The 27,608-nt window shown below is 37.8% G+C and overlaps 1 protein-coding gene across 2 annotated transcripts in view; it reads left to right on the top strand.

The window, feature by feature from the left end:
* Positions 1 to 27,608, top strand: part of inpp5a (inositol polyphosphate-5-phosphatase A) — a 160,837-nt gene that overhangs the window by 118,324 nt on the left and 14,905 nt on the right. For both annotated transcript variants that reach the window (XM_058049722.2, XM_058049729.2), the window contains exons 10-12: positions 3,641 to 3,736; positions 5,395 to 5,469; positions 15,925 to 15,998. In XM_058049722.2, coding sequence (XP_057905705.2) covers positions 3,641 to 3,736; positions 5,395 to 5,469; positions 15,925 to 15,998 — 245 coding nt within the window. The remainder of the gene's footprint in view (positions 1 to 3,640; positions 3,737 to 5,394; positions 5,470 to 15,924; positions 15,999 to 27,608) is intronic.

The raw sequence follows: 27,608 nt of genomic DNA, 5'->3' as shown, positions 1-27,608 counted from the left end.
CAAAGACCACCGATCAAAATGTGGAATCTCAATGCTTGACAAAAAAAAAAAAGATGGAAGGTGGCTAATTAGAAGTAATTTGTTTGAATGTTCAAATAAACATAAAAAAACCAAAAATAATTAGAAAGTAGATAAGTTACAATAATTGGTGACAAGCAAGACCTATAAATACCGGAGTATGCATTTTGACGGAATGGCACAATTGAGTAATTTCTGCATATAGATTAATTAGACATTAATTTACACACAAGTTAACTTTTATCCAATATAGTAGACATAATAGCGGTTGAGTTTTTGCTTAGTGTCGGTTAGGGCTGCAACAGTAGCTCGTGTTAGGGATTATTGTGCCTGCCAGAATTTGGATGCATCTTCTGAATGCCTTATATTTCTATCTGAGTTCCTTTTGTCGCTTTTATGCATGCAAATAACTTATTATTTTTTAAAACAAATAATAGGCAGATATTTATGAAAAGCCATGATGGAGTGAATCCGTGAAATTCAACAATCAAAGTGGCCAAGGATGGATGTACATTCATTATTCCAAAACACGTAAAATAAACAACCCGTCATGGAGGTAAATAGAAGTGAAAAACTGAGATTTACTGTCTGTGCACATTTTTAAAGATTCCCAAAGAGCCTCTTTTGAATCTGTGTGATGTTTCTGTGTTGTGGTTGAGTCCCTTAGTGTTTAAGTTGACCACAGTGGATCACCTCCATCTGTTGGAAGCAGCGGAGACAGAAGGCTCGGGTGTGCATGCGGGTCTTTGCTCTTTGAAGTGGGGCAGATTGCTTTAACCTCTCCACTAAAAGGACCAGCTGGAATAGAGAGCTCATTTAAACAGCCGCTTCCTACTGCGACAGTCATGAGATTATCCGCCATTGATGCATAAAGCCGGCGCTTTCCTCCGCGACCCCTCATCCGAGCCCCCCCCCCCCCCCCCCACTTCTGGCCCCGGACAAACACTCATTGTTGACCTGTGACACATAATGCAGCCATGCGATGCCCAGTCACTTTACAGGATCGGTTAAAAGGTCCGAATGAGTGAAGACATTTTACCTTCTGCTGGTAATATCGCTTCTGCAGAGAAGTGGAAGTGCCTCAACATCTAATGGGCTTTAGAGAGCCAATGATCCCTTTTCACAAATTCAAACGCCTCGCCGTATCAATCAGCGTCTTTGGGAAATTTGGAACTTCTTGTCACTTCAACAGTACTACCTTTGCATACCGGCGTCCCGACTATGAGATACGTATTACATACCTGACATCTTTCTGCTGCCAGCTGAAATGTTATTGTGATTAATTATGAGTTAACTGTGAACAAAATGTGATTAATCGCAATGAAGTGATTGACAGCCAGTCATTTTTTGAAATTCTTTAGATTTATTAATTCTCCACAATTGGCTGACGACCAGTCCAGGGTTGAACCGCGCCTCTCCCCAAGTCAGCTGGGATAGGCTCCAGCATACCAGGACCAGGACAAGCTGCATAGAAAATTTATTTAATTATTTAATTTAACTTGATTAATTTATTCAAGAAATGAGGATGAACATTGATTATTGATTGATTATATTGATTATTGATTATTAACATTGGATGAACAGTGATTAATCGCAATGAATCGATTGACAGCCAGTCATTTTTTTATTCTTTATATTTATTAATTCTCCACGATTGGATGACGACCAGTCCAGGGTTGAACCGCGCCTCTCCCCAAGTCAGCTGGGATAGGCTCCAGCATACCAGGACAAGCTGCATAAAAAATGAATGGATGTCAGTTATTTATTTCATTCAAGCAACCGCTTATGTCATATTTCACCATTGGAAATGTTGTCTTATTAATTTATTAAGGAAATGAGGATGAACATATAACTGCATGCATACAAATAATGTCAACATGAAAAGTAAATATAAAAATTGCATTAAATAAGAGCAAAAAAATCAGATATTTCACTTGTGTTCACCAAACTGGAAGATGTGATTAATCACAATCAATTAATCGCATTGTCATTTTTTTTTTTATTCTTTATAATTATGAATTCTCCACGATTGGCTGACGACCAGTCCAGGGTTGAACCGCGCCTCTCCCCAAGTCAGCTGGGATAGGCTCCAGCATACCATGGCCAGGACAAGCGGCATAGAAAATGAATGGATGTCAGTTATTTATTTCATTCAAGCAAATGTTTTTTTTTTAACCGCTTATGTCATATTTCACCTTGTGTCTTATTAATTTATTAAGGAAATGAGGATGAACATAACTGCATGCATACAAATAATGTCAGTATGAAAAGTAAATATAAAAATTGCATGAAATAAGAGCAAAAAAAATCAGATATTTCACTTATGTTCACCAAACAGGAAGATGACTAAAATAATGTCAATTTTTTCCTATAAAAAAAAGTCAAACATTTCAGACATGGGTTTTATATTACATATGTTAATGTAATTTTTGACTCGCTGTCTGCGACCCGAACAGATTAGATCTGTGACCCACCAGTTGAGAACCACTGCTCTATAGCTATAGAATTATCATAAATATAATAATATCCATTATTATTTTTTCAAGGTTTTCCAAAGTCGTGCGTATACTCGAATGTTTTTCTGTGTTTAAACTATTACATTCCCGAGTATTTCATTGAGTAAGCCCTTAACGGTTAAATAGGAACTTGTGGAAGTACCGTGTATTTTGACTACTTTTCATTTGGATTTGCATCTTAATATTCTCTCGAGCATCTGAAAGCACGCATGCTCATATTTCAGAAGCGCTTAAATCCCATCTCTTATTAATAAATTATCCATTCATCCCTTTTCAAATGTTCGACAATGTTTTATCACAAATTGGCGACATGAAAATATTTCCACACATTGCCCACGAGAGACTTCTGAATGTGGGAACAATGACTTTTTAACGGAGAAAAGTATCTCTTACCCGTCTCACTAGCTTCATCTATGGCCTATTCATTGCACAAAGCTGCTTAAGTACACTTAAGCGTATTAGCATTTGGCTGACAGGTGACCATATTGACCCTCCATTTGGATGCTCTAATGAGTGAAAGGTGGAGCCATTTGGAAGGGTTTTACAAAATTGCATGTGTGGATAAACTGAGGCACGCATGGTGAAATGGGAGTTGGGTTAGTTGTGGGGGGGTTGTTCCACTTTTAGTCAGAACACAGTGTTTAGTCTAATCTACCTTACCGTTTCTCCCAGGCCAAAACACAACTGGTTTGCAACATTTCCCCTCCAAAAGGCCCTTTTTCTGTTCCATATTGGCTTGACCTGATTATCTCATCTGTGCTTTGAATTTCAATCAGGTCATCCAGTGTCGGCCGTGTGTGGTATGGGAACCACCGGCTCCCGGATTACCTCATTCAACTGTCTTCAAACACAGATGGTCCAATGTTTAACTAATTGTTAAAAGAGTCCACAAAGGGGAATTGAACCATACACACAGTCCATGGGGTCGGTACATCGAACAAGTGAAAGACAAAGGACAGTGAGGAGTTTTTTTTTTTTTGTGGGAAGGTTCTTTAAACTTTAAACTCCAGTCGCCGTATGTTGTACGAAGGAATCGAGGAAACATTTTAGTCGTCCGTATCATCACAAAGCATATCATTGTCCTTTCTGTCTGTCCCTACCTGCAGAGTCTCTGCCCCACCACCACCATGCAGACCGTCAGAACCACCGACACCAACGAAGTCGACAAGTTAATATTCAGAGAAAGCGATAATGACCGAAAGGTAAGCCATAACTTAGACCAGTGGTCCCCAAACTAAGGCCCGGGGGCCGGACACGGCCCACTTCCACATTTGACCCGGCCCCCTGAACAATAAAGCATGGTCATAGAACTGGAAATGGTAGCCTATTGGGACGTGACTACAACCACACTTTGCCCCAGTCATAGAACATAAACAAACATACGACCCTGACCCTGGCCCCCTTCAGAGGAAAGAAAAGTCATGTGGCCCTCACTGGAAAAAGTTTGGGGACCCCTGACTTAGACAATTAAATTCATCATCCATTGGATTTATTTGATATTGGTACATCATAAACACTGCTGGTCAAAAGTTTTACACCACAATTTTTATTGAAATCAAGTCAATTAACAATGGAAGAGAGATAAAATGTAGATGTATCATCCAGAAAAATTGGAGTGTTTTGACTGGTAGTGTATAAATAAATAATAATAAATAAAATATAATAATAATAAATAAAAAATGTATCTAAAAATAAATAAAAAAAAATGTATAAATTTAGAATATATTCAAATGTTTGCCTCAGTTTGTGTACAATTTCCAGTTAGTGTACAATATGGTGCAAATCTTGTATTATTAATACACTGTGTGAGTGAAATGTGTTCTGAATATTCTTAATGAAATGCAATTTCTATCACAAGGAAGTTGAAGTCTTACGTCTGTGATGCCATTAATGGCTGACTCGGTAGTTTTTTGCCATTTCATCATTAGTCTCCAATAACAAGTTTTTATAGTAAATCTGCATTAATATAAATGTGTATAAATAATGAATGAATGGAAAAAATGAACATTTAAGGTTCCCTGTATTTTTTTTTTATTCAATAGTGTTTCTCCTACATTGGTTAGCATCATAAACTAGCAAAGACGCTAATTTATGTTCCCTGTTTTCATATATTAGCCAGCTGACACAAGGAAGTTTAGTGATTTAAAAAAAATCCATTAAAAGGTACCTATTATGCTCATTTTTAAACCCTTTGTATTGAATTGTGGACTCCTATAGAGCAGCTACACACAATAACCCACACAGAAAAAAATTGCCGAATCGGCACCTATTCCAGCGGGATTTACTTAGATTTATATTTCCTATTTATGCGTCTTTTTTAATTTATTCCACCCAAGGTCCGCTTCTGGGCATCCCCACTCAGCTGTAAGGAAGTCCGCCCCTCTATGACATCACAAAGGAACAGTTTAACCACGCCTTTTGAAATCGAGCGTTTTGAGCCATCCCAAACTTCTTTCAGGGCTCATTTCCAAATGTGCAAACTTCATTATCTGAAACATTGGCATCGTTTAACGCGAGAATACAACATTTTAACTACATTTATAGCTCAAAAAAGTGGAAAAAGAATAATAGGTCCCCTTTAAGAACACAGTATATTAATAACATGATACTAATACACATTTGATGCACATTGCACCTTCGGCAGAAAAACTTCTTAAGCTGGACTTGTTAAAACTTGTGTAGGTTTGAGGTTCAGCATGCAGTGCCCTGCCCTGCCATGTGATATTACAGACACGTGTAGAATGAAGTACTTAACACTGCAGCGCTCCACTGTTCATTAGTGCTCTAATTACTAAACGCTCGTCCCATTAGTATTGGTATTAATCAAAGGCCCTTGGTCTCTTTCTTGCCGCTGATGCAGGTTGTTCTCCAGCTTGAAAAGAAGCTTTTTAGTTATGTCAACCAAGATGTTTTCCGGGAAAACAATGGGACCTCGGTAAGTCAACCTAACCTTTTATATATTCATTCTCCCTCCATAGTTTCATCATTGCAAGCCACTTATTACAGGTTGAATTTCTTTTATTGACTGGGGTAAACTAATTCTCATTGGGAGTGACCAGGATGGATAGGATCGTACATCAGAGGGACATTACATGTTAGAGGCCTTGAAGATAAAGTCAGAGAGACCAGACTGAAATGGTACGGTATAGATTGGTAACTTTGGCGCTGTTTACAGTATTTGACAATGAAAAAAACAAAAGTAGTATACCCTACTGAACTGCAAATTTACATAACATAACAGGTTACATTAATGACCACTCACTATACTACCTACAAATGGTGTCTACAAAGGGCCAATACTAACAAATAAAAGGATGCAAAGGACAATTTGATATTTTGTAAAGCAATACAGATCAATATGCTACATGCTAATTGCACTTCAGCTACTATATGTGCCATAGATGAAAACTATGACCTTGGCTTTTTCCCTTTCTTCTTGTAAATACGCCATTTTTACCATAACACAACATAGCGCACACTTTGAAACTATGGATATATTCCATTTACAATTCCGGAATTGTACTGATTTCAGTTGCGGACCAAATCACTTTTTTGTGTTTGGTCAAAATCTTCCAAAATTTCCGAGGGCCACATCCATAGAAACTTAAAGTCGAATGGGGAAAACTGATATCTTACAGGTTCCAAAACAAATTAGTAAAATATCTAATAATATATATATAATAAAAAAAAATGAGCCATGTGCCAAAAATGGCCCCAGGCTACACTATTGGACACACATGGTCTAGGGACCTAAGTATTTACTAGATACTCGATTAATCAAAACAACATGAAAACATGTTGAACATGAATCAACATGAAAACAATCCTTACATGTTTCGAGAATAATTCTTCAATCCATAAAACCATGCACAATAATCATAAATGACGAATGAAATGGAAAAACATTTAACGTAATTTTCATTGACAACTGAAGACGATGAGAAGCAGGGAAGTTGGATTCAAAGAGGCGACTTCTTCGGAATTTTCAATTTGTAGTACTTTCTTAAATTCACGTAAAATTTCTCATCTTCTTTATAAAATTCCTAGCAACTTTCTTTGGCCCCATGGCGAGTTATTTAGCAGTAGCCCTTCATAAACAATGCACGGAAGTGATTCACCGACGCATTCACCGCACGATTTCACGGGCCGATACCGTACAGACTTGTTTGTTACACACGATATAATGTACGATAACTGATTTTTTTTTTTTTTTTTTTTTGCTGAAAACCGAATCATATAAGAAGTAAGATTTGACCGTATTTGTCCTCCACATACTATATTGACAGTTACTATGGTACCCATCATGTCATTGTATGGTCATATCACCTCCTACTTCGGTATGAGGTGCATTATTAAAAAAAAAACTTTCAACTGTATTATGGAAAGCAGGAAGTGAACAAATGTACGATAACTGATTTTTTATTTTTTTTTGCTGAAAACCCTTCCCTTTCTTCTTGTAAATACGCCATTTTTACGCCATAATATAACATAGCCCACACTTTGGATCCAGTATTCCATGTTGAATGGAATAAAGGGTGAAAGGTGCATATCGTACACTCGCGTACGCAGAAACTATTTCTTTAGCGGAAATGCGCAAGCATCACAACCGCTGTTGGAGGTTCCTGTTATTCCTCACATCATCTTCTTCTCTCCTCCTCCTCGCCAAGTGAGACAAGACGGATGACATAATGGCGGCTTCGGAGATAATCTGCCGGTCACGGTCTGGTTAAACACACCATGTAATGATCCTTATAAAACAAACTACCTTTCTAAATGGATAAATATTCCTCCTTGCGCTCCAGCAGTCGGGAAGGGTAAAAAAAAAAAAAAAAAAAATCATTGCACCCTTCATCAACTGCAAGACTTGTACCAGCTTGACAGAAATTTAATTCGAGGCAGCTCTTGAAAATAATTATTGTATTTTGAGAGGAGTAATCATTGGCCGGGACATGATTGAATGTGTCCATGCCTATTGACTTTTGCTATGATTAATAGGTTTGTTTAGTCGATATTCCCATCGAAATTGTATAATTAATTATCCCCCGCGCTGTCACGGCAGGACGATGGAGAGCCCTGATGAGTATTTGGGAAGATTAAATTTTCCGGGCGCTTGTGGCGTCAAGGGGCACGGCGGGGCTGTGCTCCAGTGGAGAGAGATGGAAGCATGTGTATGTGTGCTTTTCATGTTTGAGCGTCCGTATGTGTGTGTGTGTGTGCAGTCTCCACTTAGACACCGCGGCGCACGCACCCGCAGGGCCGAACCCGTCCTCCGTCCACATTGATTCTGTTTCAGTATCTCTTTATTGTAACTTTATCAGCGTGGTGTCGGCAGACGGAGGACCAAGAGAGGAGGCGGCGGGTGCTAGCTCCAGTAAGTGATGAACCTCGCTGTCTGACCTGCCTCATTTTTTTTTCATGCTGGCGGCGTCGCCCGCGCCATTACTCTAAAGGCCGGAGAATCCTTTAACATGAAAGGCACATTTAAAAAAAGATCAAATAACGCTGCTTCCCATCTTCTTCTTGTCGGAACTCTCAAGTGGCGGCGCAGAAGCGGAGCATCGGATTGAAATGAATGATTCGTGTGTTTTGTCCTCGCTAGCATACGTGGACAATAAGCCGAATGTATTCACGTATGATCTAGCGCTCCCATGAGCACTTTGGTGTGTACGCTGCGGTTGTCGCTTTTCCCGGTGAAGTAGTACCTTGGTGTTTGTTAGTAATTTCTTCCAAAAGGTTGGACAATAACTGAAATGTCCGATAACAACAGCAATTTTTCCAATAAGAATGAAGTTTAATCAAATTAATCAATTCCAGATGCCCAAAAAATACACTTTATGAGTGCTGTAGCGAAATATTGATAATTAATTGGTTACACAATAAATCGACAACTACTATTTTTTATTTAAATATGTAAATATAGTCGAGCCTTATGGCTTAACTTTATTAAGTTTTTTCCGAAATATATTTGTGGTTGAATTAGGCCTACTATTCTTATTTTTTTATAGACGCATATTGAAGCAAATGTATATTTTTGGTATTTTGTAGCTTAAAAATGCTAAATGAACTGATTTGAAAGATAATATGTATATAATATAATATGATAATATGTATATATAATATACATATAATATAGAATATAATGCATAAGAATAATATGTAATATGGCGTATGTTATAATAATATGTAGTATGTTACACTGGTCTCTAGGGGTCAGTAATGTACTGTAATGTTCAGTCAGACACACAAGCACCAGACCAGGCTGTTAGCAACCGTTTTTAGAGGGTCCTAAACAGGTACAACTACTATGAAAATATGAATATATTCCATTTACAAATACGGAATTGTACTGATTTCAGTTGCGGACCAAATCACTTTTTTTGTGTTTGGTCAAAATTTTCCAAAATTTTCCGAGGGCCACATCCATAAAAATGTAAAGTTGAATGGGGGTCACTTTGTAGTTTTAACAATAAAGCTGCTAAACCCAACAATACATCCTGAGCTATCTGATGACAACTGATATCTTACAGGTTAGTATTTTACAAATTAGTAAAATATCTAATAATATAGATATAATTTAAAAAATGAGCCATGTGCCAAAAATGGTAATGGTTTAATTTCATTTGAACATGCATCAGATTACAATTGAGTGCATCCCATAATAAGTTCCCAGTTCCACATGTCCAAAAGGAGTAGGAAGAAGCAAAGCTTATTAAATCCTACCCCTGCATCTGGTACTTTTACAATCAGTAACTGTTACATTTGTTCACTTCCTGCTTTCCTAATATGGTTTTTATTTGAATTTTTATTTTTATTTTTATTTTTATTTTTATTTTTATTTTTATTTTTATTTTTATTTTTATTTTTATTTTTATTTTTATTTTTATTTTTATTTTTATTTTATTTTATTTTTTTTTTTGTCACGTACCGAAGTACGAGGTGATATGACCATACAATGACATAATCGGTACCATAGTAACTGTCAATATAGTGTAATATAATATATAAAATGGCCCCAGGCTACACTATGGACACACATGGTCTAGAAACCCAAGTGCAGTACTTTCTTAAATTCACGTAAAATTTCTCATCTTCTTTATAAAATTCCTGCAAAAGGAGTAGGAAGAAGCAAAGCTTATTAAATATGAGGTACATTATTTAAAAAAATTTAAAATTACAAAAAAACCTTAAACTGTATTATGGAAAGCAGGAAGTGAACAAATGTAACAGTTAGTGATTGTAAAAGTACCAGATGGAGGGGTAGGATTTAATAAGCTTTGCTTCTTCCTACTCCTTTTGGACATGTGGAACTGGGAACTGATTATGGGATGCACTCAATTGGAATCTGATGCATGTTCAAATGAAATAAAACCATTACCATTACCATTACCATTACCATTACCATTACCATTACATTCATTTATGATGGAAACGGGTGTTCGGCATGGCGGTGCACTGCAGATGTGAGCATTGTTTGGCCCGCTCACCTCCTCCTACCAATCGGCCACCCCCCTGTCAGCGACTTTATCGCTTTTCCACACAAAATAATGAAGGTCCCATAAAAAGAGGGAAAATATAGCGCCTGCAATGAAAGCCGAGTATGAGGTGTAAAAATCAAATTAAATGACCTTTCACCCCAACGTTTATTGATGGCTTTTAACGGCAGCAGGTGTTGTCACAGAGGATATTTGACAAGACGTAAATCAAAGCACAATTACAGGTGGTGGACAACTCGCCAGTACGGCGAGAGGGACAGTCGGGGGGCCGGACACCTCATATTCCCACTTTTTTACCCCTCAACTCCCCATCTTAACTATCACCGCCTCCCTGATTTAGGATCCGATTTTTCATCCGAGCAAAGTCAGAAATTCCGGCTCTTGACAAGGTAGTTTTTACCCAGACGCTTCTTCATCTTCCTCCTGTGTGATATTGAGCTGCATCATCTCGCATCGCCTCCTCCACAACTTCCAAGGTCATTTCTGGTTGACAAACTACCGCTGGCTTTATAATGTCAAGAGGCCTTGAACCAATATAAGCTGATTTTTAAACCACTCACCCGCCACAGCGCCAGAGCATTATGCTTAATTGACCCTGGATTAAATGTAGTGTGAAATTCTGGCATGCCGTCTTTTCCGTGCACCTGAATGAATTACTCAACATTCACTTAACGTAGGTGGCGAGTACACACGGCCATATGCTACTCATCTGCTGCATTAGCTCTCCCGCCCACTTCAATTATTTATATTATACCCTATTTCCTTCAATCGCTGTCCGACCCCCTCGTCCCCTATGACAACAATACATGTGTAATTCACAAAATATATGTAGGTGGTTAAGTGCTGTGATTTTATATTACATACTTGATTGTGATTTACAAGCGAAATTCATGTCTTATTCGGACATGATTATACAAAATCCAATAGGTTAATGGAATTGTATTATCTTTATGAAATAATAACAAATACAGAATTTTTCTGAATAATGATAAAGTCTCTAAAAACGTGTCGTAGTTACAATTATAGTTTCATGTACATAAAGCAATTACAAATGCATTTTTTTACAACCCGACCGCTCGCTCCCAAAGACGCACAAACAGGTGATGATGCAACTCCACAATAGAAGAGGAGCATGTTGGATGCAGTTTTTAAGTCGAAAAAAAAAAATGACCACAGTGCATTTTATAAGAACTCGGTGTGCATCTCTTCCATTGAAGTCCATGCGTCACGGCAACCAGGAAGTCAAAAGGCTTCTCGTTGTATAGCGTGAAGGAGGCTATGCGTTGAAGGAGAATTTTAACACATTTGAGTTGCAAATGGTGTTGCATTTGGTAATGGTAAAGGTAATGGTAATGGTAATGGTTTAATTTCATTTGAACATGCATCAGATTACAATTGAGTGCATCCCAAAATAAGTTCCCAGCTCCACATGTCCAAAAGGAGTAGGAAGAAGCAAAGCTTATTAAATCCTAAATTTGTTCACTTCCTGCTTTCCTAATATGGTTTAAATTTTTATTTTTATTTTTATTTTTATTATTTTTATTTTTATTTTTATTTTTATTTTTATTTTTATTTTTATTTTTATTTTTATTTTTATTTTTATTTTTATTTTTATTTTTATTTTTATTTATTTTTTTTGTCACGTACCGAAGTACGAGGTGATATGACCATAGTACAATGACATAATCGGTACCATAGTAACTGTCAATATAGTGTAATATAGTGACCAATATATACCATAACTGGTTCAAGACTCTTCAATTTGTAAAAAAAAAACAACAAAAAAACAATTTATATTTTACTGAAACATACCTATGTTCTACTGCTTGTTACTGACTTAATACATATTTAAGCAAATTTTACATTCACCTATTCTCTATGCCGCTTGTCCTCACTGGGGTCACAGTGACTTTGGGCGAGAGTAAATTAAACATTTTCAAGCATAAAAATGTCAACATGAACTAAATAGAAATATAAGGCATTCAGAAGACACGTTTAAAGACGTGATGGTACGTAGTTCTGGTCACTAGGTGCCTGTAATGTTACTGTAATATTCGGTGAGACACACAAGTACTAGACCGAACAACAGACAGAACAACAGCCTTTTATTGCAGGTTCGAATGATATCCCAACTGGCACGGTGATCCCTAACACAGGCTACCCATGCCAAGCTAAAACTCAACTCTGAAACCAGATGTCTTATTGTTTATGGCTTATTTTCTCTTTCTCATATGCATAGATGCATAGATATTATATATAATATGCTATTATTTGTTTTAGCAATAAAACTCCTTTTGATGGAGTGGCCGTTTCGAAGTAGACAGTCTATCAGCACCATGTGTACATTTTTATGAGCTCTTATTGTGATATCGGTAGCGCACGCCTCAACATTTTGACTGGGTTTTGACACACAGACACCCCACCCAGTGGATGGATGGTGAGACAGGGTGGACAGTGGAGCGTGGGGTTGCATCCCGTGCTCCGCCATCCCTCATTCACAGTGTGTGAGTCTCTCCTATGACCCCGGCAGCGTGAGTTTGATGAATGCGCCACATCTGCCCTTCTGAACCACAGAGACTCAGACTGGGAGGCCCCGCTGGCTGGAAGTAATGGGCACTGTTCTACATGGCTGACACATAATCACAAATACTAACACTGAGACAGCGATCGCAGAGACACATATTGGAGTTGAGCCTATATGTGGACACTTGACGGGGATTTGAACGTCACACAGCATAAATGTGTTATGGCAAGCTGCAGTTATTGCTAAATCTTCTCTTTCATTTTCCAAAAATCTCATCATTTACGCTTTAACCCTCCTCTTGTTGGGACCGACCCGTTTTACATTTTAATGCATAAAAAGAATCACATAAAATTTCTTCATTGCATCAAGAATTTTGACTTTGTCAGGAAACTTTATTTGAACAAAATATAACCAAAAAATTTTTACAAAATTTTTAAAATGGTCTGGTTGAAATTATGACCACTGTATTGTTAGGGTCGCTTTCGACCCGGTTATAATAATATGGTAATGGTAATGGTTTTATTTCATTTGAACATGCATCAGATTCCAATTGAGTGCATCCCATAATCAGTTCCCAGTTCCACATGTCCAAAAGGAGTAGGAAGAAGCAAAGCTTATTAAATACGAGGTACATTAAAAAAAAAAAAAACCTTAAACTGTATTATGGAAAGCAGGAAGTGAACAAATGTAACAGTTACTGATGGTAAAAGTACCAGATGGAGGGGTAGGATTTCATAAGCTTTGCTTCTTCCTACTCTTTTTGGACATGTGGAACTGGGAACTTATTATGGGATGCACTCAATTGGAATCTGATGCATGTTCAAATGAAATGAAAAATGAAAACCATTACCATTTTTACCATTTTTACAATTTTTTTTAAATTGAAATTGAGGGGTATAGTGACAAAAAAAGGCCTACATGCCCACACCAAAATTTAAATTTAAACCAACATATTCATGGATGAGGAAGCCTAAGAAGGTAACCAAGGTATGAGAACCATATTTGATGGTAACTTATTGTTTTTAGTGTATTTTATAGCTGATTTAATACATGGGTCAAAACCAACCCGTTAATCTTCATCTATGCAGACATGCACCACGACCCACTTTACCAATAAACCTAACTGTCCCAAATCCATCCTTTACGAAGGGACCTGAGAGAGAGGGTTGCTAAGGGAACATCACCGCCTGTCTCTCAGGGAGGCAGCCATGCAGGTGCCATAGCTACCTGTTCATCTCCCAGATAATTAATGTGTACAAGAAGCTGCTAATTGCACTTTTCACTAATGATTTATGGCTTTTGTGAAAGGGGGTAAATTGAGGGACGTGTGTGTATACACTCTTGTGAGTGAGTACAGCTGGGTGAGGAGACATGATTAATGGAGAGTGTGTCCATGGACTGGCATTGTGGAGAGAGGGGAACCCCCCCCCACACCGCAGACCCCCCCCCCCATCTCGTAGGACAGGGCAACACACACACATTAACACACATTGTTATCTGCTGTAAAATTTCTCAATTATTATGTAATATAGTTTTTGTTGTGAAGTTTTCAGCCATATTGGTAACTATTGGAGTGACAGTCAACCAATGCACAAATGAAAAAAAAAATATTTCTAACTACAAGTTTCTTTAATTTGAGCTATTACTTAAATAAGTTGTCCCTTTTCATGTATTTTTGGTCAATTTCAACAAGTGGATCAGATCATTTTGATGATCTTCTTGGGTACGGTGGAGACCAGGATCTGACCATTTCCGAGCCTGGTGATTTCTTAATAAGATTTCGACTCCCATCACAAACTTTGGGTCATACTACTAACACGTATACATGGACCCAAATATTCCAATTGCATTCGGTTTATTTGCTCAAACGGAAAAAATTTAACCTTTGTATACACCTCATTCCGAAAGAAAAGTGCCAATTCGAATAAACATATACAGTAAAGTCTCGTTATATCGGTTATAACGAATTACTGCTTATTACGATACTATTTTCATTTCCCGGCAAATTTCTAGTCTTTTATGATATAATTAGTCCCGTTAGTACGATACCCGGTTATTATGATAATCCGGTTACTACGATGCCCTTTTCATCTCCCGCCAGCCAATTTGGTCTGCTTATATCGATACAAAAGCAGCTTAAATCAATCTTTGCTTAAGGATTTCAATACCAAAAAAGAACACGGCCAACGGCTGCTTCCAGTCAACTTTATTTTTCACACTTCCACCACCAGAGCGCAGCACACCCACCGATTCCCGCACTTCCTGGTTCACAGGTCATGCTCAACCCCCCCATATAGCTGGCCAAACACATGCCTGCAACAGAAGAACCAACTGACATAGCATACACACCTATTCCAACGAAGACACAAGCGTACAAATACATGTATTTAATTGTGTTGTATTCAGATATCTTTTTATCGCTTGCAGTAATCACAGTTTTTCATATGTACATGCTGGCGTTCGTACATGCTGCAGGAATCGGTGTGTGTGCTGCGCTCTGGTGGTGGAAGTGTGAGAAATAAAGTTGACTGGAAGCAGCCGTTCGCCGTGTTCTTTTTTGGTATTGAAATCCTTAAGCAAAGATTGATTTAAGCTGCTCGACATTTTATACTATAGAACAATGTCGAGTGCATTATTGCCCACTTTTAATGCAGTTCGGCGCAGGATCGGATATATCGACAGTCCGGTTATATCGATATTTTTTCCGACTCCCGACAATATCGATATAATGAGACTTTACTACTGTAATTGGATTCACTAAGGTGGAATATTCCTTTCCCTAATCCGATTGATGTATCTTGTACTTGATCGCTATTGAAATGTTTGTGTTAAGTTAATTTAAACATATACATAGCTAGCTAGTACTTAGGTCTTTTGCCTCATTGCATCAAGGTCTCGGGTTCAAACTTGGACTCGGGGCCTTTCTGTGAAGAGTTTGAGCTTCCTTCTCTCTGCAGTAAATAGCGTCCAGACGTGTGATAGAGTACGTCTCGATGTGTCAGCCAGGCAATTGTGCCTTATGTCAGCCGGGATAGCTTCCATGTCGCTGCGACCCTGCAAGGGATAAGCGATAGATATAATGGATGGATCGTAATCAATCAAAGTAGTCACCAGTGAATTTTGCTGTTATTGAGTAGTTGATGTCATTGCTGCTCTTCTATCAGAAAAGCTGTCAAAGATAAATATTGGAAGTTGTCACCGAATGTCTGTGAACCTACCAGGCTTCTCAGAGAAAACACAATTCTTATTATTGATGCATTCGCTGTAGTTGTATTTATTTTAAATAAAAACAAAACATTATAGCTCCAGTGTAATTAAGTTCTTGATGATTATTCCCTCTCATTCTTTTATTCATGACTTCTTATTTTCACAGCTTTTAGAGTTCGACAAAGAACTGTCAGTGTTCAAGGATCGACTGCACGAATTGGAAATCTCATTCCCACCCAGGTATGGCTCCCCACAAACACACACACACACACACCGAGTGTACACTTTTTGTCATCCATTTGCATGTAAGTGTTGACTAAGACTCACATTAAATCACATATTCGCCTAAGGACGAGGACGAGGACACAAAATGAAGGGGTATCACAAGAACAGATACAACAGAGCACAGATAGACTTGTCTAATACACCACAAGGACACAGAACACATGCTGTCATTCATTCATTCATTCATCCTCACGAGGGTCGTGGGGATGCTGGAGCCTATCCCAGCTGTCATTTGGGACGAGAGGCGGGGTACACCCTGGACTGGTGGCCAGCCAATCACGGGACTGTGGTGGTGGGGGGGTGTGGGGGTGGGGGGCATCTGTACTCCAACAGCAACGGCTCACGTCACACCCTGTACTGGTAGCAGTAGTAAATACAATAACAGACAGATACAACAGAGCACCGATAGACTTGTCTAATACACCACAAGGACGCAGAACACACGCTATTATTCATTAATTCATTTTCTACCGTTTATCCTCACGAGGGTCGCGGGGGTGCTGGAGCCTATCCCAGCTGTCATTTGGGGCGAGAGGCGGGGTACACCCTGGACTGGTGGCCAGCCAATCACAGGGCACATATAGACAAACAACCATTCACACTCACATTCATACCTATGGACAATTTGGAGTCGCTAATTAACCTAGCATGTTTTTGGAACCCACGGGGAGAACATGCAAACTCCACACAGAGATGGCCGAGGGTGGAATTGAACCCTGGTCTCCTAGCTGTGAGGTCTCCGCGCTAACCACTCGCCCACCGTGCAGCCCATGTTTATATGTAATATGAAATATATAAGTCAAAATGGTTTTATCTGTGTTTGACCGTGTTGAGCGTCCTCCGGCGCGTGCGCTTGTGAATGTTCTATATTGAATTCATATTCCGTCTCAGTGGGACTTGAGGGAGATGGAGAACGTGCGCTCGTCTCTCGTCTTTTCCTCAAACAAATGCATTTGCAATTAGCCCTTTCAGAGGAGGGGGAGGGCAAACACGCTGTCGGCGTGGAAATATGTTTCTGGAGCGTCGTGTTAATGGCGCTTGACCTTTGCCGTTGGTTGTGACTCAATCAGTGCAGATAATGAAACGCTGTAATCAAACAATAATTACTTGATAAACTGCTCTGGTGGCAGGCGCAGGGCTGTGGGGGATTTGTGTGTGTGTGTGTGTGTGTGTGTGTGTGTGTAAGAGCTTAAAATGTATAGTTATCAAAGCGCTAGTGTTGTGTGAACCTCAGAGTTGCATTGTGTATGGAGTTACTGTGTGTGTGCACTTGTGTGTATGTATAAGAGCTTGAAACCGACTAGGTGTGTGTGTGTGTGTGTGTGTCAAGGTTCCGCCAGTCCCTGTTTTTTAAACGACTCTGTGTCTTAATCAGGGCCCCCATTTACATCACTTTGCATAAGTGACATGTGGATTTATTGTCCTTTTATACCAGCTGACATTTGCACCTATCCATATAATACTTCATCATTTCTCCACGGGGAGGAATGACCGTGCTGCCGCGTCGGAATACAAATGATTGGCTCATACTTGAGGTGATGATGAATCAAATAGATGAAACCCAGGAGCAGCATATGAAATTTGATTTGATCTACTCTTGTGTGTGTAACAAACCACATCATTGTCAACCTCGTAATGGGTCGCAGTGGCGTAGTTAAACTTAAACAGCCCCCCCCCCCGCCACCCCCCCCCGTCCCGTTTCTATTACACACACACACTCATCATCACACATCCTGGAACCCCTCCTCCTGTCAGCTCTGCCTTGTGCTTCTTGAGCAATCAAGCCTCAATGATTGTTCTCCATCACATAGTCTGCTCCGGACCGGCCCCTCGCCATCTGTGAAGTAATTACTCTTTTTAGTGGCGGCCATCACGAGACAACCTCACTGAGGCGCGCACACGATTCACTTTTGTTCACATCTATAAATCAATTCTATTCACAAACATTTCATATGCAAGCCAATCCTCTCGGAGTTGGGTTGGGTTCCGTGTCACAACGTTACATAGCACACTTAAATATGCAAAATACAAAATACATGTACAGTAATACCTCATTTATTACCGTTAATTGAGTCACAAGTTTGTTTATGAATACAATATTTTTGGAAGTAGAGCATACAAAATCTGTTTATAACCTTCTAATTATGCTTTTTTTAACATTATGAGAGCCTTCTAGACGTGAAAAAATATACTTACACCTTTACCCTATTTAGTAGGCATAATTAGAGAAATTAAGACATTTGTTTTTTCGTGTTGCTGTAAATATGTTCCAGTGATCGAGGAGAAGAGAGGGCAATGGACAGGAAGTGATGTCACAGTTTTTTTGGATTTTTTAAATTTTCAATTTTTCAATCAAAATATAACTTTCCATTATTTACATTTGTATTCAACTATCTGATGACAAGCCCAAAAGGAGTAGGCTGAAGCAAAAGCTTATAAATGCCTACCCCTTTTCATTCATTGTAATATTATTATTGTTATTATTATCGTTATTATCATTATTGTTATAATCTTTATCATTATTACCATTATTATTGTTATTATTATCACCATTATTATAATCATCATTAATATTACAATTTTCATCATTATAGTTGTAACAATTTTTGGATTTTAAAAAACCTCTAGTTACACCTTTACCCTATAAAGTAGGCATAATTAGAGGAATTGATAATTACATTTGCTTTTTCGTGTTGCTGTAAACGTGTTTCAGTGATCGGGCAGAAGACAGGGGAATGGACAGGAAGTGATGTCAGAAAAGCTTTTGTTAAGCATCATTGCGCTTATTGTGATCAAGTCTGGTGCTTGTGTGTCTCACTGAACATTAAAGTAACATTACTGACACCTAGTGACCAATGTAGAAAACTGAATATCATTGCAGTGTCTATACATTTTGGTTCATTTAGCCAATTTTTATACTTGAGCATAATTAATTTAGGCAAAAACTGTGCATTATTTCCTAATAATAGGCCATATTGAACCATGACACAGCGTGATTTATTAATATATTTTTGAATAACCGTGAGAGTTTAAAACAGGACTCATTTCCCCATTAATGCATTTCGTTTCAGATCAGTTTTAAGTCATAAAACAGCAGGTGACAGAAATGCAATTGATGAAAAAACCTATAGTTACACCTCTACCTAATAGTAGCCATAATTAGAGAAATTAAGACATTTGCTTTTTCATGTTGCTGTAAATGGGTTCTAGTGATCAGGAAGTGATGTCAGAGAAGCCTTTGTTAAGGATCATTGCGCCTATTGTGATCAAGTCTGGTGCTTGTGTGTCTCACTTAGGATTATAGTAACATTACTGGCACCTGTAGAAAACTGCATATCATTGCAGCGTCTATACATTTTGGTTCATTTAGACATTTTTATACTTGAGCATACTTCATTTAGGCAAAAAACTGTGCATTATTTACTTATAATAAGCGATATTGAACCATGACAATGCATGATTTATGAATATATTTTTTTAATAACCATGCGAGTGTAAAACAGGACTCATTTCCCCATAAATGCATTTAGTTTCAGATCAGTTTTAAGTCATAAAACAGCAGTTGACAGAAGTGCGATTGATAAGATACTTAGTACTTAATACTTTGTGTAAATTGTTCAAATCATGAGAAACTCCAGCATTTAACTGCTTTAACCAAATGATAGTAATACCAAGAGGAGTGGTTGTGTCATACTCAGATGCATAAGACAAATATTTGTGTTATTTGTTTTCAGGCATGCACGTTTTTTGGATTCAGAAACCAAACTTTTAGAAAAATCCCTGCAGTGCTGTGATATCCGTTCTTCTTATACGAGCTCTTCGGCTAGAATGTGACACTCCATATTTCAATTCATCAATTCTTACTTTGCATACCCGCAGAACTCGCATTGGAGAACGATGCACAATATTTAACTTTGAAAAAGTTGTCTGTCAAGGTTGGCTCTGACAAGCGTAAGTGCTTAAACACGCAGGTGAGGAATTTACCCGGTCCTTGTCATAGTTGGACCTGGAGCCAGTCTGCTGCCATGCGCTGATCATCCACACGGCCGCCCACACCGACCGGTACTGGGGGGACTGGCTGGGACCTCAGTGTACCAGTTAGTTCATCGCAATTGAGAGATCCATTATGGCCTCCATACACGGTTAGATCAATGACTTTGCATAGTTTTTTACTGTAAAACAAGACAAGGGTTTATTCTAACTTATGGTGGTTTTGGTTCCATACTTGAAATGACATTGCTTGAGTAGACGTCCCTTCCAACATGCTCCGACATCGCTAACTTATTCATGCGTTTTGATGGATTCAGAGGAAAGCTTTTAGTATTCCTGCCATCCAGTTTCTTTACCACTTTTTTTTTTTTTTTTACAAAATCAATGCACCAATTGAATCGGGAAGCCAGCAACAGACATCGGCCAATGAGAGTGCAGTGGAGGAATGTATTCTGTCTGTAATTTGGTTACACAAAGTGGGCTTGGCCAGCGATTTTGAGTGACATCGATCAACAAGTGAAAAATGATGAGTGATTTCAGGGAATAAAAATTCTTTGGAAGTTATGCAAATTTTAAAATACGGCTGCAGCAGTTACGATTTTAATAGTCGCCGAGTGGTCGGTGTATCGTACTCTATAAAATGGATGAACACGGTTTCAGTGGAGCTAGCGAAATCCATAATCACAAGTTGTGATGTGATGTGCAGTCGTCCTTAGTTTATCGTGGTTCGTCGGTTCCAGACATCACGCTCCTAATGCGCAGGTTATGGGATCACTGCAGGTACACAAGAGATGGCGACGGCTGCATAGCGTGCTAGCGAGCTAACTAGTTTGCCTCCAAATTATATATTCTAAATTTTGGAAAGTCGGCAAGAAAGATGAAATAAGAAGCCAAAAAAAATGTACCACTTCCACATGAAATAGGAGGACTTCTTGTTACTGTATCATGACTGGCTACATGCAATGTAGACAGTGGTTTTATGTATTTTGTGAGTTGGTTTAAAAAGCTTAAATAACTTTATAGTAGATAATTAAATATGTCAAAATTTATATATAATATTTTATAAATAAATATAAATAAATATAAATAAATATAAATAAATATAAATAAATATAAATAAATATAAATAAATATAAATAAATATAAATAAATATAAATAAATATAAATAAATATAAATAAATATAAATAAATATAAATAAATTATATATATTTATATTTATAAGAAAACTGTAAAAAAATATATATATATGGTTAAAAAGTTTTCCAAAAAGGATTGTTTTAGTGACAAAGTGACTGCTCCTCTCTCCTCTATTTACTCTTAAATGCATCACCCTTGGGAAACTATTGTGACCATCTATGCACTTAAATAGAGGTTACAGTGTTCCTGAATTATTACTATGCATAGCATATCAAATTAACATTCGATATGCTAAACACACATGTTACAGTTACCACACACATGCATGTGAAAGAAAGCTTCACTAATGCAAGACAACTAAGCCTTGTTGGGGGAGTTTTCTTTATCGGTTCGGTTCGGTTCGGTTCGCCGGCTGTCTACTAGCAACATGAAATGTGAGGACAGCAAATTAGTCGAAGGGTTCATCAAAAACTAGACAAAGTCTTTGGTTTCTTTGACCTTCATTGAAGGCGACTGTTTCCAAAGACACAATGTGGCAGCAAGACACCATACGGACACCATCTTCCTGGTTTGTCATGAGTTTTTTTTTTTTTTTTTTTTTTATTCAATAGTGGTTTTTTCCCGGCTTTATCAAAGTGCTGGCACATGCATCTTTATTTGACTCCATTTTGGGTTACATTGTTGAGGTGAATTTAAGAAACAACCCATATCAAAACAGGAAGTTGGTGGTGGTTGATCTCATGTCAAGAATCACATCAAGGAAGCTAAAATTAACTTTTAAATGTTCGTGTATCCCTTTCATGTAAAAACATCATTGTAAATCCATTCTGTTAGCCTTGGTTTCGGTTAGCGGTAGACCTTCTGGAACTGATTGATGGTGCTAACCAAAGTTCCGCCATGCTTGACCAATTGACCCACAGCCTGAGGCGGTGTGGGAATCTGCCCGTACTCTTTATGCATACCTGCAATTACCTCTCATCGCATTCATAGAATGATGGGAATGCACGAGAAGCAAAAGGATGGCGTTAGTTAGTCTTTTGTGTTTGTGTTTTCCAAGTCTCGACGTGGATGGAGGAAAAGAGCCGATCGTGGCTCCCGGGTCCCGAGGTGATGCCATTGAGGATGCAGGATGCTCGGTGTAGGAGCCTCACTTAAACAAACAACAAACAACCTTGCCGTATTAGCTTTGGTTTTTTTTTTTGTTTTTTTTAATGCTTGTGACAAGACAGAAACTATTCCAGGCACAATGACCTTGCCCTTTTGAAAGGAAGACAACACATTCTGATCACACAAATGGCTGCCTGCCAGGTCCTCAATAATTACTAATAAGGGCATCTGAGTCAATAACTAGACTTCCTTGAAATGGCAGAAAATTGATGTTAAAAATGCAAACATTTGACAAATAAACACTGTTACTTACGAGTCGTCACAAGTATACAATACTGGGGATCACAATAGATGAAAATATGAGCTGGAAACCTCATATTACAAATATACAACATAAGGTGGCCAGAAATATTTTCAATATTGAACAAAGCAAAATTTGTTCTCAAAATCAGAAATCACTCCACACTCTTTATTGCTCTCTGGTTCTACCATATCTTACTTATTGTGTGGAAATATGGGCTAATAACTACAAAAGCACTCGCTAAATGTACTGCAAAAAAGGTCAGTAAGGATAATTCATAATGCCGCCTACAGAGAACATACTAACTCCTTATTTGTAAAATCACAAATACTTCAACTTGCTGATATAGTTCATCTTCAAACAGCTAAAATAATGCATAAGGCTAAAAATAAGCAATTAGCTAAAAATGTCATCCAATACTTCTCTACAAGAGAGGAGAAATATGATCTCAGGGAAGAAGTACATTTGAAACACTTCTATGCTAGGACTACGTTATGCTAGCCATAGCATTTCAGTATGTGGAATCAAACTATGGAATGGATTGAGTAAGGAAATCAAACAATGCACAACGATGAGCCAATTCAAGAGACAATACAAGCAGTTGATGGTATGGTCCTACCACCTCGTACTTTGGTACATGACAAAAAATAATAATAATTTTTTTATTAAAAAAAACTAATTTTTTTAAATGAAAATTAATAAAATAAATTAATGAATTATTCATTAATAAAATAAATTTGCTAAATACAAGGATGAAGAGTCTTGAACCAGTCATGATGTGCTATATATATCACTATATTGACACTTACTATGGTACCCATTATGGCATTGGATGCTCATATCACCTCCTACTTTGGTACGGGACAAAAAAAAAATAAAATTTTAAAAATAAAAAAATATATATTTAATTTAAAAAAAAAACATTCAAAATTAAAAATAAATAAAAATTAATAAAATGAATTTAAAAAACTTTGTAAACCTTGTATTTCAGTACATGACAAAAACTAAAAAAAAACTAAAAAAAAAACTATAACTATATTAGGAAAGCAGGAAGTGAACAAATGTAACAGTTAGTGATTGTAAAAGTACCGGATGGAGGGGTAGGATTTAATAAGCTTTGCTTCTTCCTACTCCTTTTGGACATGTGGAACTGGGAACTGATTATGGGATGCACTCAATTGGAATCTGATGCATGTTCAAATGAAATAAAACCATTACCATTACCATTACCATTACCATTACCATTACCATTACCATTACCATTACATGGCAGTGAAAGGTATTTACATAACAGATCGTAACCACTAGTCTGGTGTTTTCAGTTGTTTGTGCGTATTCTTATGAATGGAATAGACGGCCGTAAATTCAACTATATAAACGTACCTCATAAACGTCTTTGAGCTCAAAGGTAGCATCTGCCAAGCTAACTTTACCCTGGCATCTCAAAGCCGCTCGTATGATGTCATCCAACCCGAGAGTGTATTTGCCCGAGATGATATTTATCTTGTTTGTATGACTCGCATCATAAATGAGGCTTCCTGTTCTCTGCTCTGCTCTGCGGTGAGTCACGGCGTCTTGGTGCAGAGGCGGCGCGTCCATTTATGATGTGGCGTTCAAGTACTTAAAACAATGTTTAGTTAAAGCAGTGTATGGCTCACGAAGAAGAACAGCTGATCTACTGAACAGAAACGTTGTTTACAATCATCTGCACATCCATCATTCTAACTACTGGGGAGCCCGTGGAATCGGCGTGGGGCCATTGTGTCCATAATAGCTGAATAATGTCCACTGTCATGTGTCATTGCCCGAGATGATGCCACTGAATGGAGGGCTTTGTTGAAAACAATCACTCACAGAGAGGATTCAATTGAGGCCATCTGTGACTTGTTGTGTTCCCGCGGAGCCACTAAATGCCCAACATGTCATAGCTGAACCCCGGCAGGCTGCAAGCAATGAGCTAGCGATGGCATTTCACTCTGTTTGTCCTGCGCTGTGCCAATGTTGTGCCTATGAGCCTCCCGGCTCGACAAACTCAAGCAAACACGCTGCTTTATTGATAGCGTTTGGCTGATCTTTTGTGTGTGTGTGTGTGTGTGTGTATGTGTGTGTGTTGTGTCGTATTTTGCCAAGCCTCCCCTGACAACGCAAACAAACACGGCAGCAGAGACCGTGAGTCGTTCATATCTGACGTTTTTGCCAATAGCGGCTTCTCGAGTACAATCCCAACATACCGTGATGCTCTTCCGTGCCCTTGACCTGTCAGCGATTGACCTGGATTTTCTTGTGAGTGAGCAACGGCGCTTGAAGAGACAAGGGAGGGTTCTGGAGCTGAATCTAATTTAATAATCACAGCGGTCATTTTTATTGCGAATCTGAAGTGGTAGGAGAACGTCAACATCAAGCAAGGGAGGAGCGTTTTTCTGGGCTAAAGTACTTTTAGCCATGTTTTTGAACATAGTGGTCTTTGAATGTAACACCTTCGAATGGTGGGCATCTACTGTATCGCTTTGTGTTGTCATAGAAGCCATTTTACTAGGACATCGCCAAGTGTGGCTTGGAACTGTCCATACTTTTGTGGAGCCATGGTGACCGTCTCGTCTTTTAGGGGCTATCCGCACGCAAACGTTTTCAGGTTTATCGTTTCAGGTTTATCAGAACGGCGTTCTGGGTGGGGCAAAATTTTAAAAACGCTGCTAAGAGAACAATGACGTAGCCACAACAACCATTATCACAACCTCATGGCCGTCACATGACCAGAAGTGAGCTTTGACGCTAATATCTCGATGTACACAACTCACCTCAGTCGATATTGTCCTGATATTTTCGACCTAATGAGTTTCAGAAGGAATTTCATTGATCGTTTCTTCTTCTATGGTTTGCGGTGTTGGTGTTGTCTTCCTGTCTGGATGCAAATATGTACTCATTCGGTTTTTCAACCCGACCCCCTCAAAAAATCCCCAAAACATTAGTTTGTCAGATAGTTGATTTTCATTTTTCGCGATCCGCACACAAACGTTTTCAGGTTTATCGTTTCAGTAGCTTTTATTGTCTGAAAACAAACCAGTAGAAGTAAACATGAGTAATGCGTCAACACACTAAGCTCCAAACCAGGCGTGAATGACTGAGCTCTTGATGGGCTCCTCCACGCTCTCGATGTGGAACCATACGCTCATGCGTCATCTGAGATGATGGGTCGATGGTACAAAAAACGGTCACACAAACCAATCAGAAAATGGAAGTATGTACTCGATAACGTATCTTTTGCAAATGACTTTATTATTGTGGTATGTTCAAGGGTGTCGTAAATGACTGGAAAATGATTAACTGTGGTAGGCTAAGCTTATCCAGCATAGGATTATGAATGAATGTCTACCATTTTATAGTACATATTTTACATTTGTATGTATATTCAGTGTAGCATATGCTATATTTATTAAAGAGAAGGCTGGTTTTTTTCCAAGTAAGCTTGTTTTTTCAATGAATCAGACCCTAAACGCAACACGAACTATGAAAGTGCCCCCCACACCAAAACCAGTTCAGTCTATTTTGGCTTTATTCCCATAATTTTTAGCACTTTTTGGCCAAACTATTTTTCCAAAATTCCTTTTAGTTGTTTCTGATAGTATTCCAACTTTAAAAAAATATATATATATTTTTTAATATTTCAGCTTTGTTGCTAAAACAACCATGTATCTGGTCATAATATTTAGTTTCATAATATCGAGTTTATCTTCATAAAATGTTGACTTTTTCTTGTTAGAATATGACTTTTTTTCTGCTTTTTTCTGTGGGTTATTTCCACAACTATTTCAACTTTCTTCTGGTAGATGTTCTTCTCGTAATTATGACTTTATTTATTAATATTTTGATTATTCCCATGTCATTCTATTATTTTTTCCAAAAATTACAACGTTCTGTTTTATTGTTTTTCACATTACAACTTTAAAATACATAATTCTTTAATATCTCAACTTTATGCTGCAAAAATGTTATTTTCTCCTCATAATATTACAATATTTTTGTAAAATTATGACTTTTTCTCATTACACTCTAACTTGTTTCTTTAATATTTCAGCTTTGTTGCTAAAACAACCTTGTATCTGGTCATAATATTTAGTTTCATAATATAGAGTATATCTTCATAAAATGTTGACTTTTTCTTGTTAGAATATGAATATATTTTTTTTCTTTTCTGCTTTTTTCTGTGGGTTATTTCCCCAACTATTTCAACTTTCTGCTGGTAGATGTTATTCTCGTAATTCTGACTTTATTTTGTTTAATATATGTATTAAATATTTTTATTAATATAGTTAATATATTTATTCATATTTTGTATTTTATATAAACTATTTTATATTTATATTTATTCATATTTTGTTTTTATTTTATATTTTTATTAGGTTTTTTAAATATATTTTTTAAATTAAATAAATTACACATGCTGTTTTATTGTTTTTCACATTACAACTTTAAAATACATAATTCTTTAATATCTCAACTTTATGCTGCGAAAATGTTATTTTCCCCTCATAATATTACAATATTTTTGTAAAATTACGACATTTTCTCATTACACTTTAACTTTTTTTCTGATAATATTTAGACTTTATTTTTGCTAAATTCATGTTAAATAAAAAAATTTCATACATAACATAACAGCCAAGGGATACAAATTGAACACTATGGAAACCCCTGCACTGTACGTAATGGTTTGGTCCTGTTGTACTACTGTTACGGAACTGTAACACACTATCACAATAGGACTGCAGTGTCATTGCACCTGTGTGTGTGTGTGTGTGTGTGTGTGTGTGTGTGTGTGTGTGTGTGTGTGTGCGCCCGCGCACAACTTGCATCACCTCCTCCAGTTTCAAAGCTGCTAGTTATCAGCTCGGCCTATTAATTAATGTAATTAGTCTTTGTGTGGGCAATAAGGGTCTGATAGGCCCGTGGCCTCCAGCCCACACACCCTGGTGGACCGTTTACCCACCGTGATAGATTTGTGAACCTGCTAATCAGACACATCCATCA

Source organism: Doryrhamphus excisus, linkage group LG10, assembly GCF_037039965.1.
Source record: "Doryrhamphus excisus strain RoL-2023G ecotype Guam linkage group LG10, RoL_Dexc_Guam_v1.1, whole genome shotgun sequence".
NCBI lineage: Eukaryota > Metazoa > Chordata > Actinopteri > Syngnathiformes > Syngnathidae > Doryrhamphus > Doryrhamphus excisus.
This window is presented reverse-complemented; position numbering and strand designations above follow the sequence as displayed.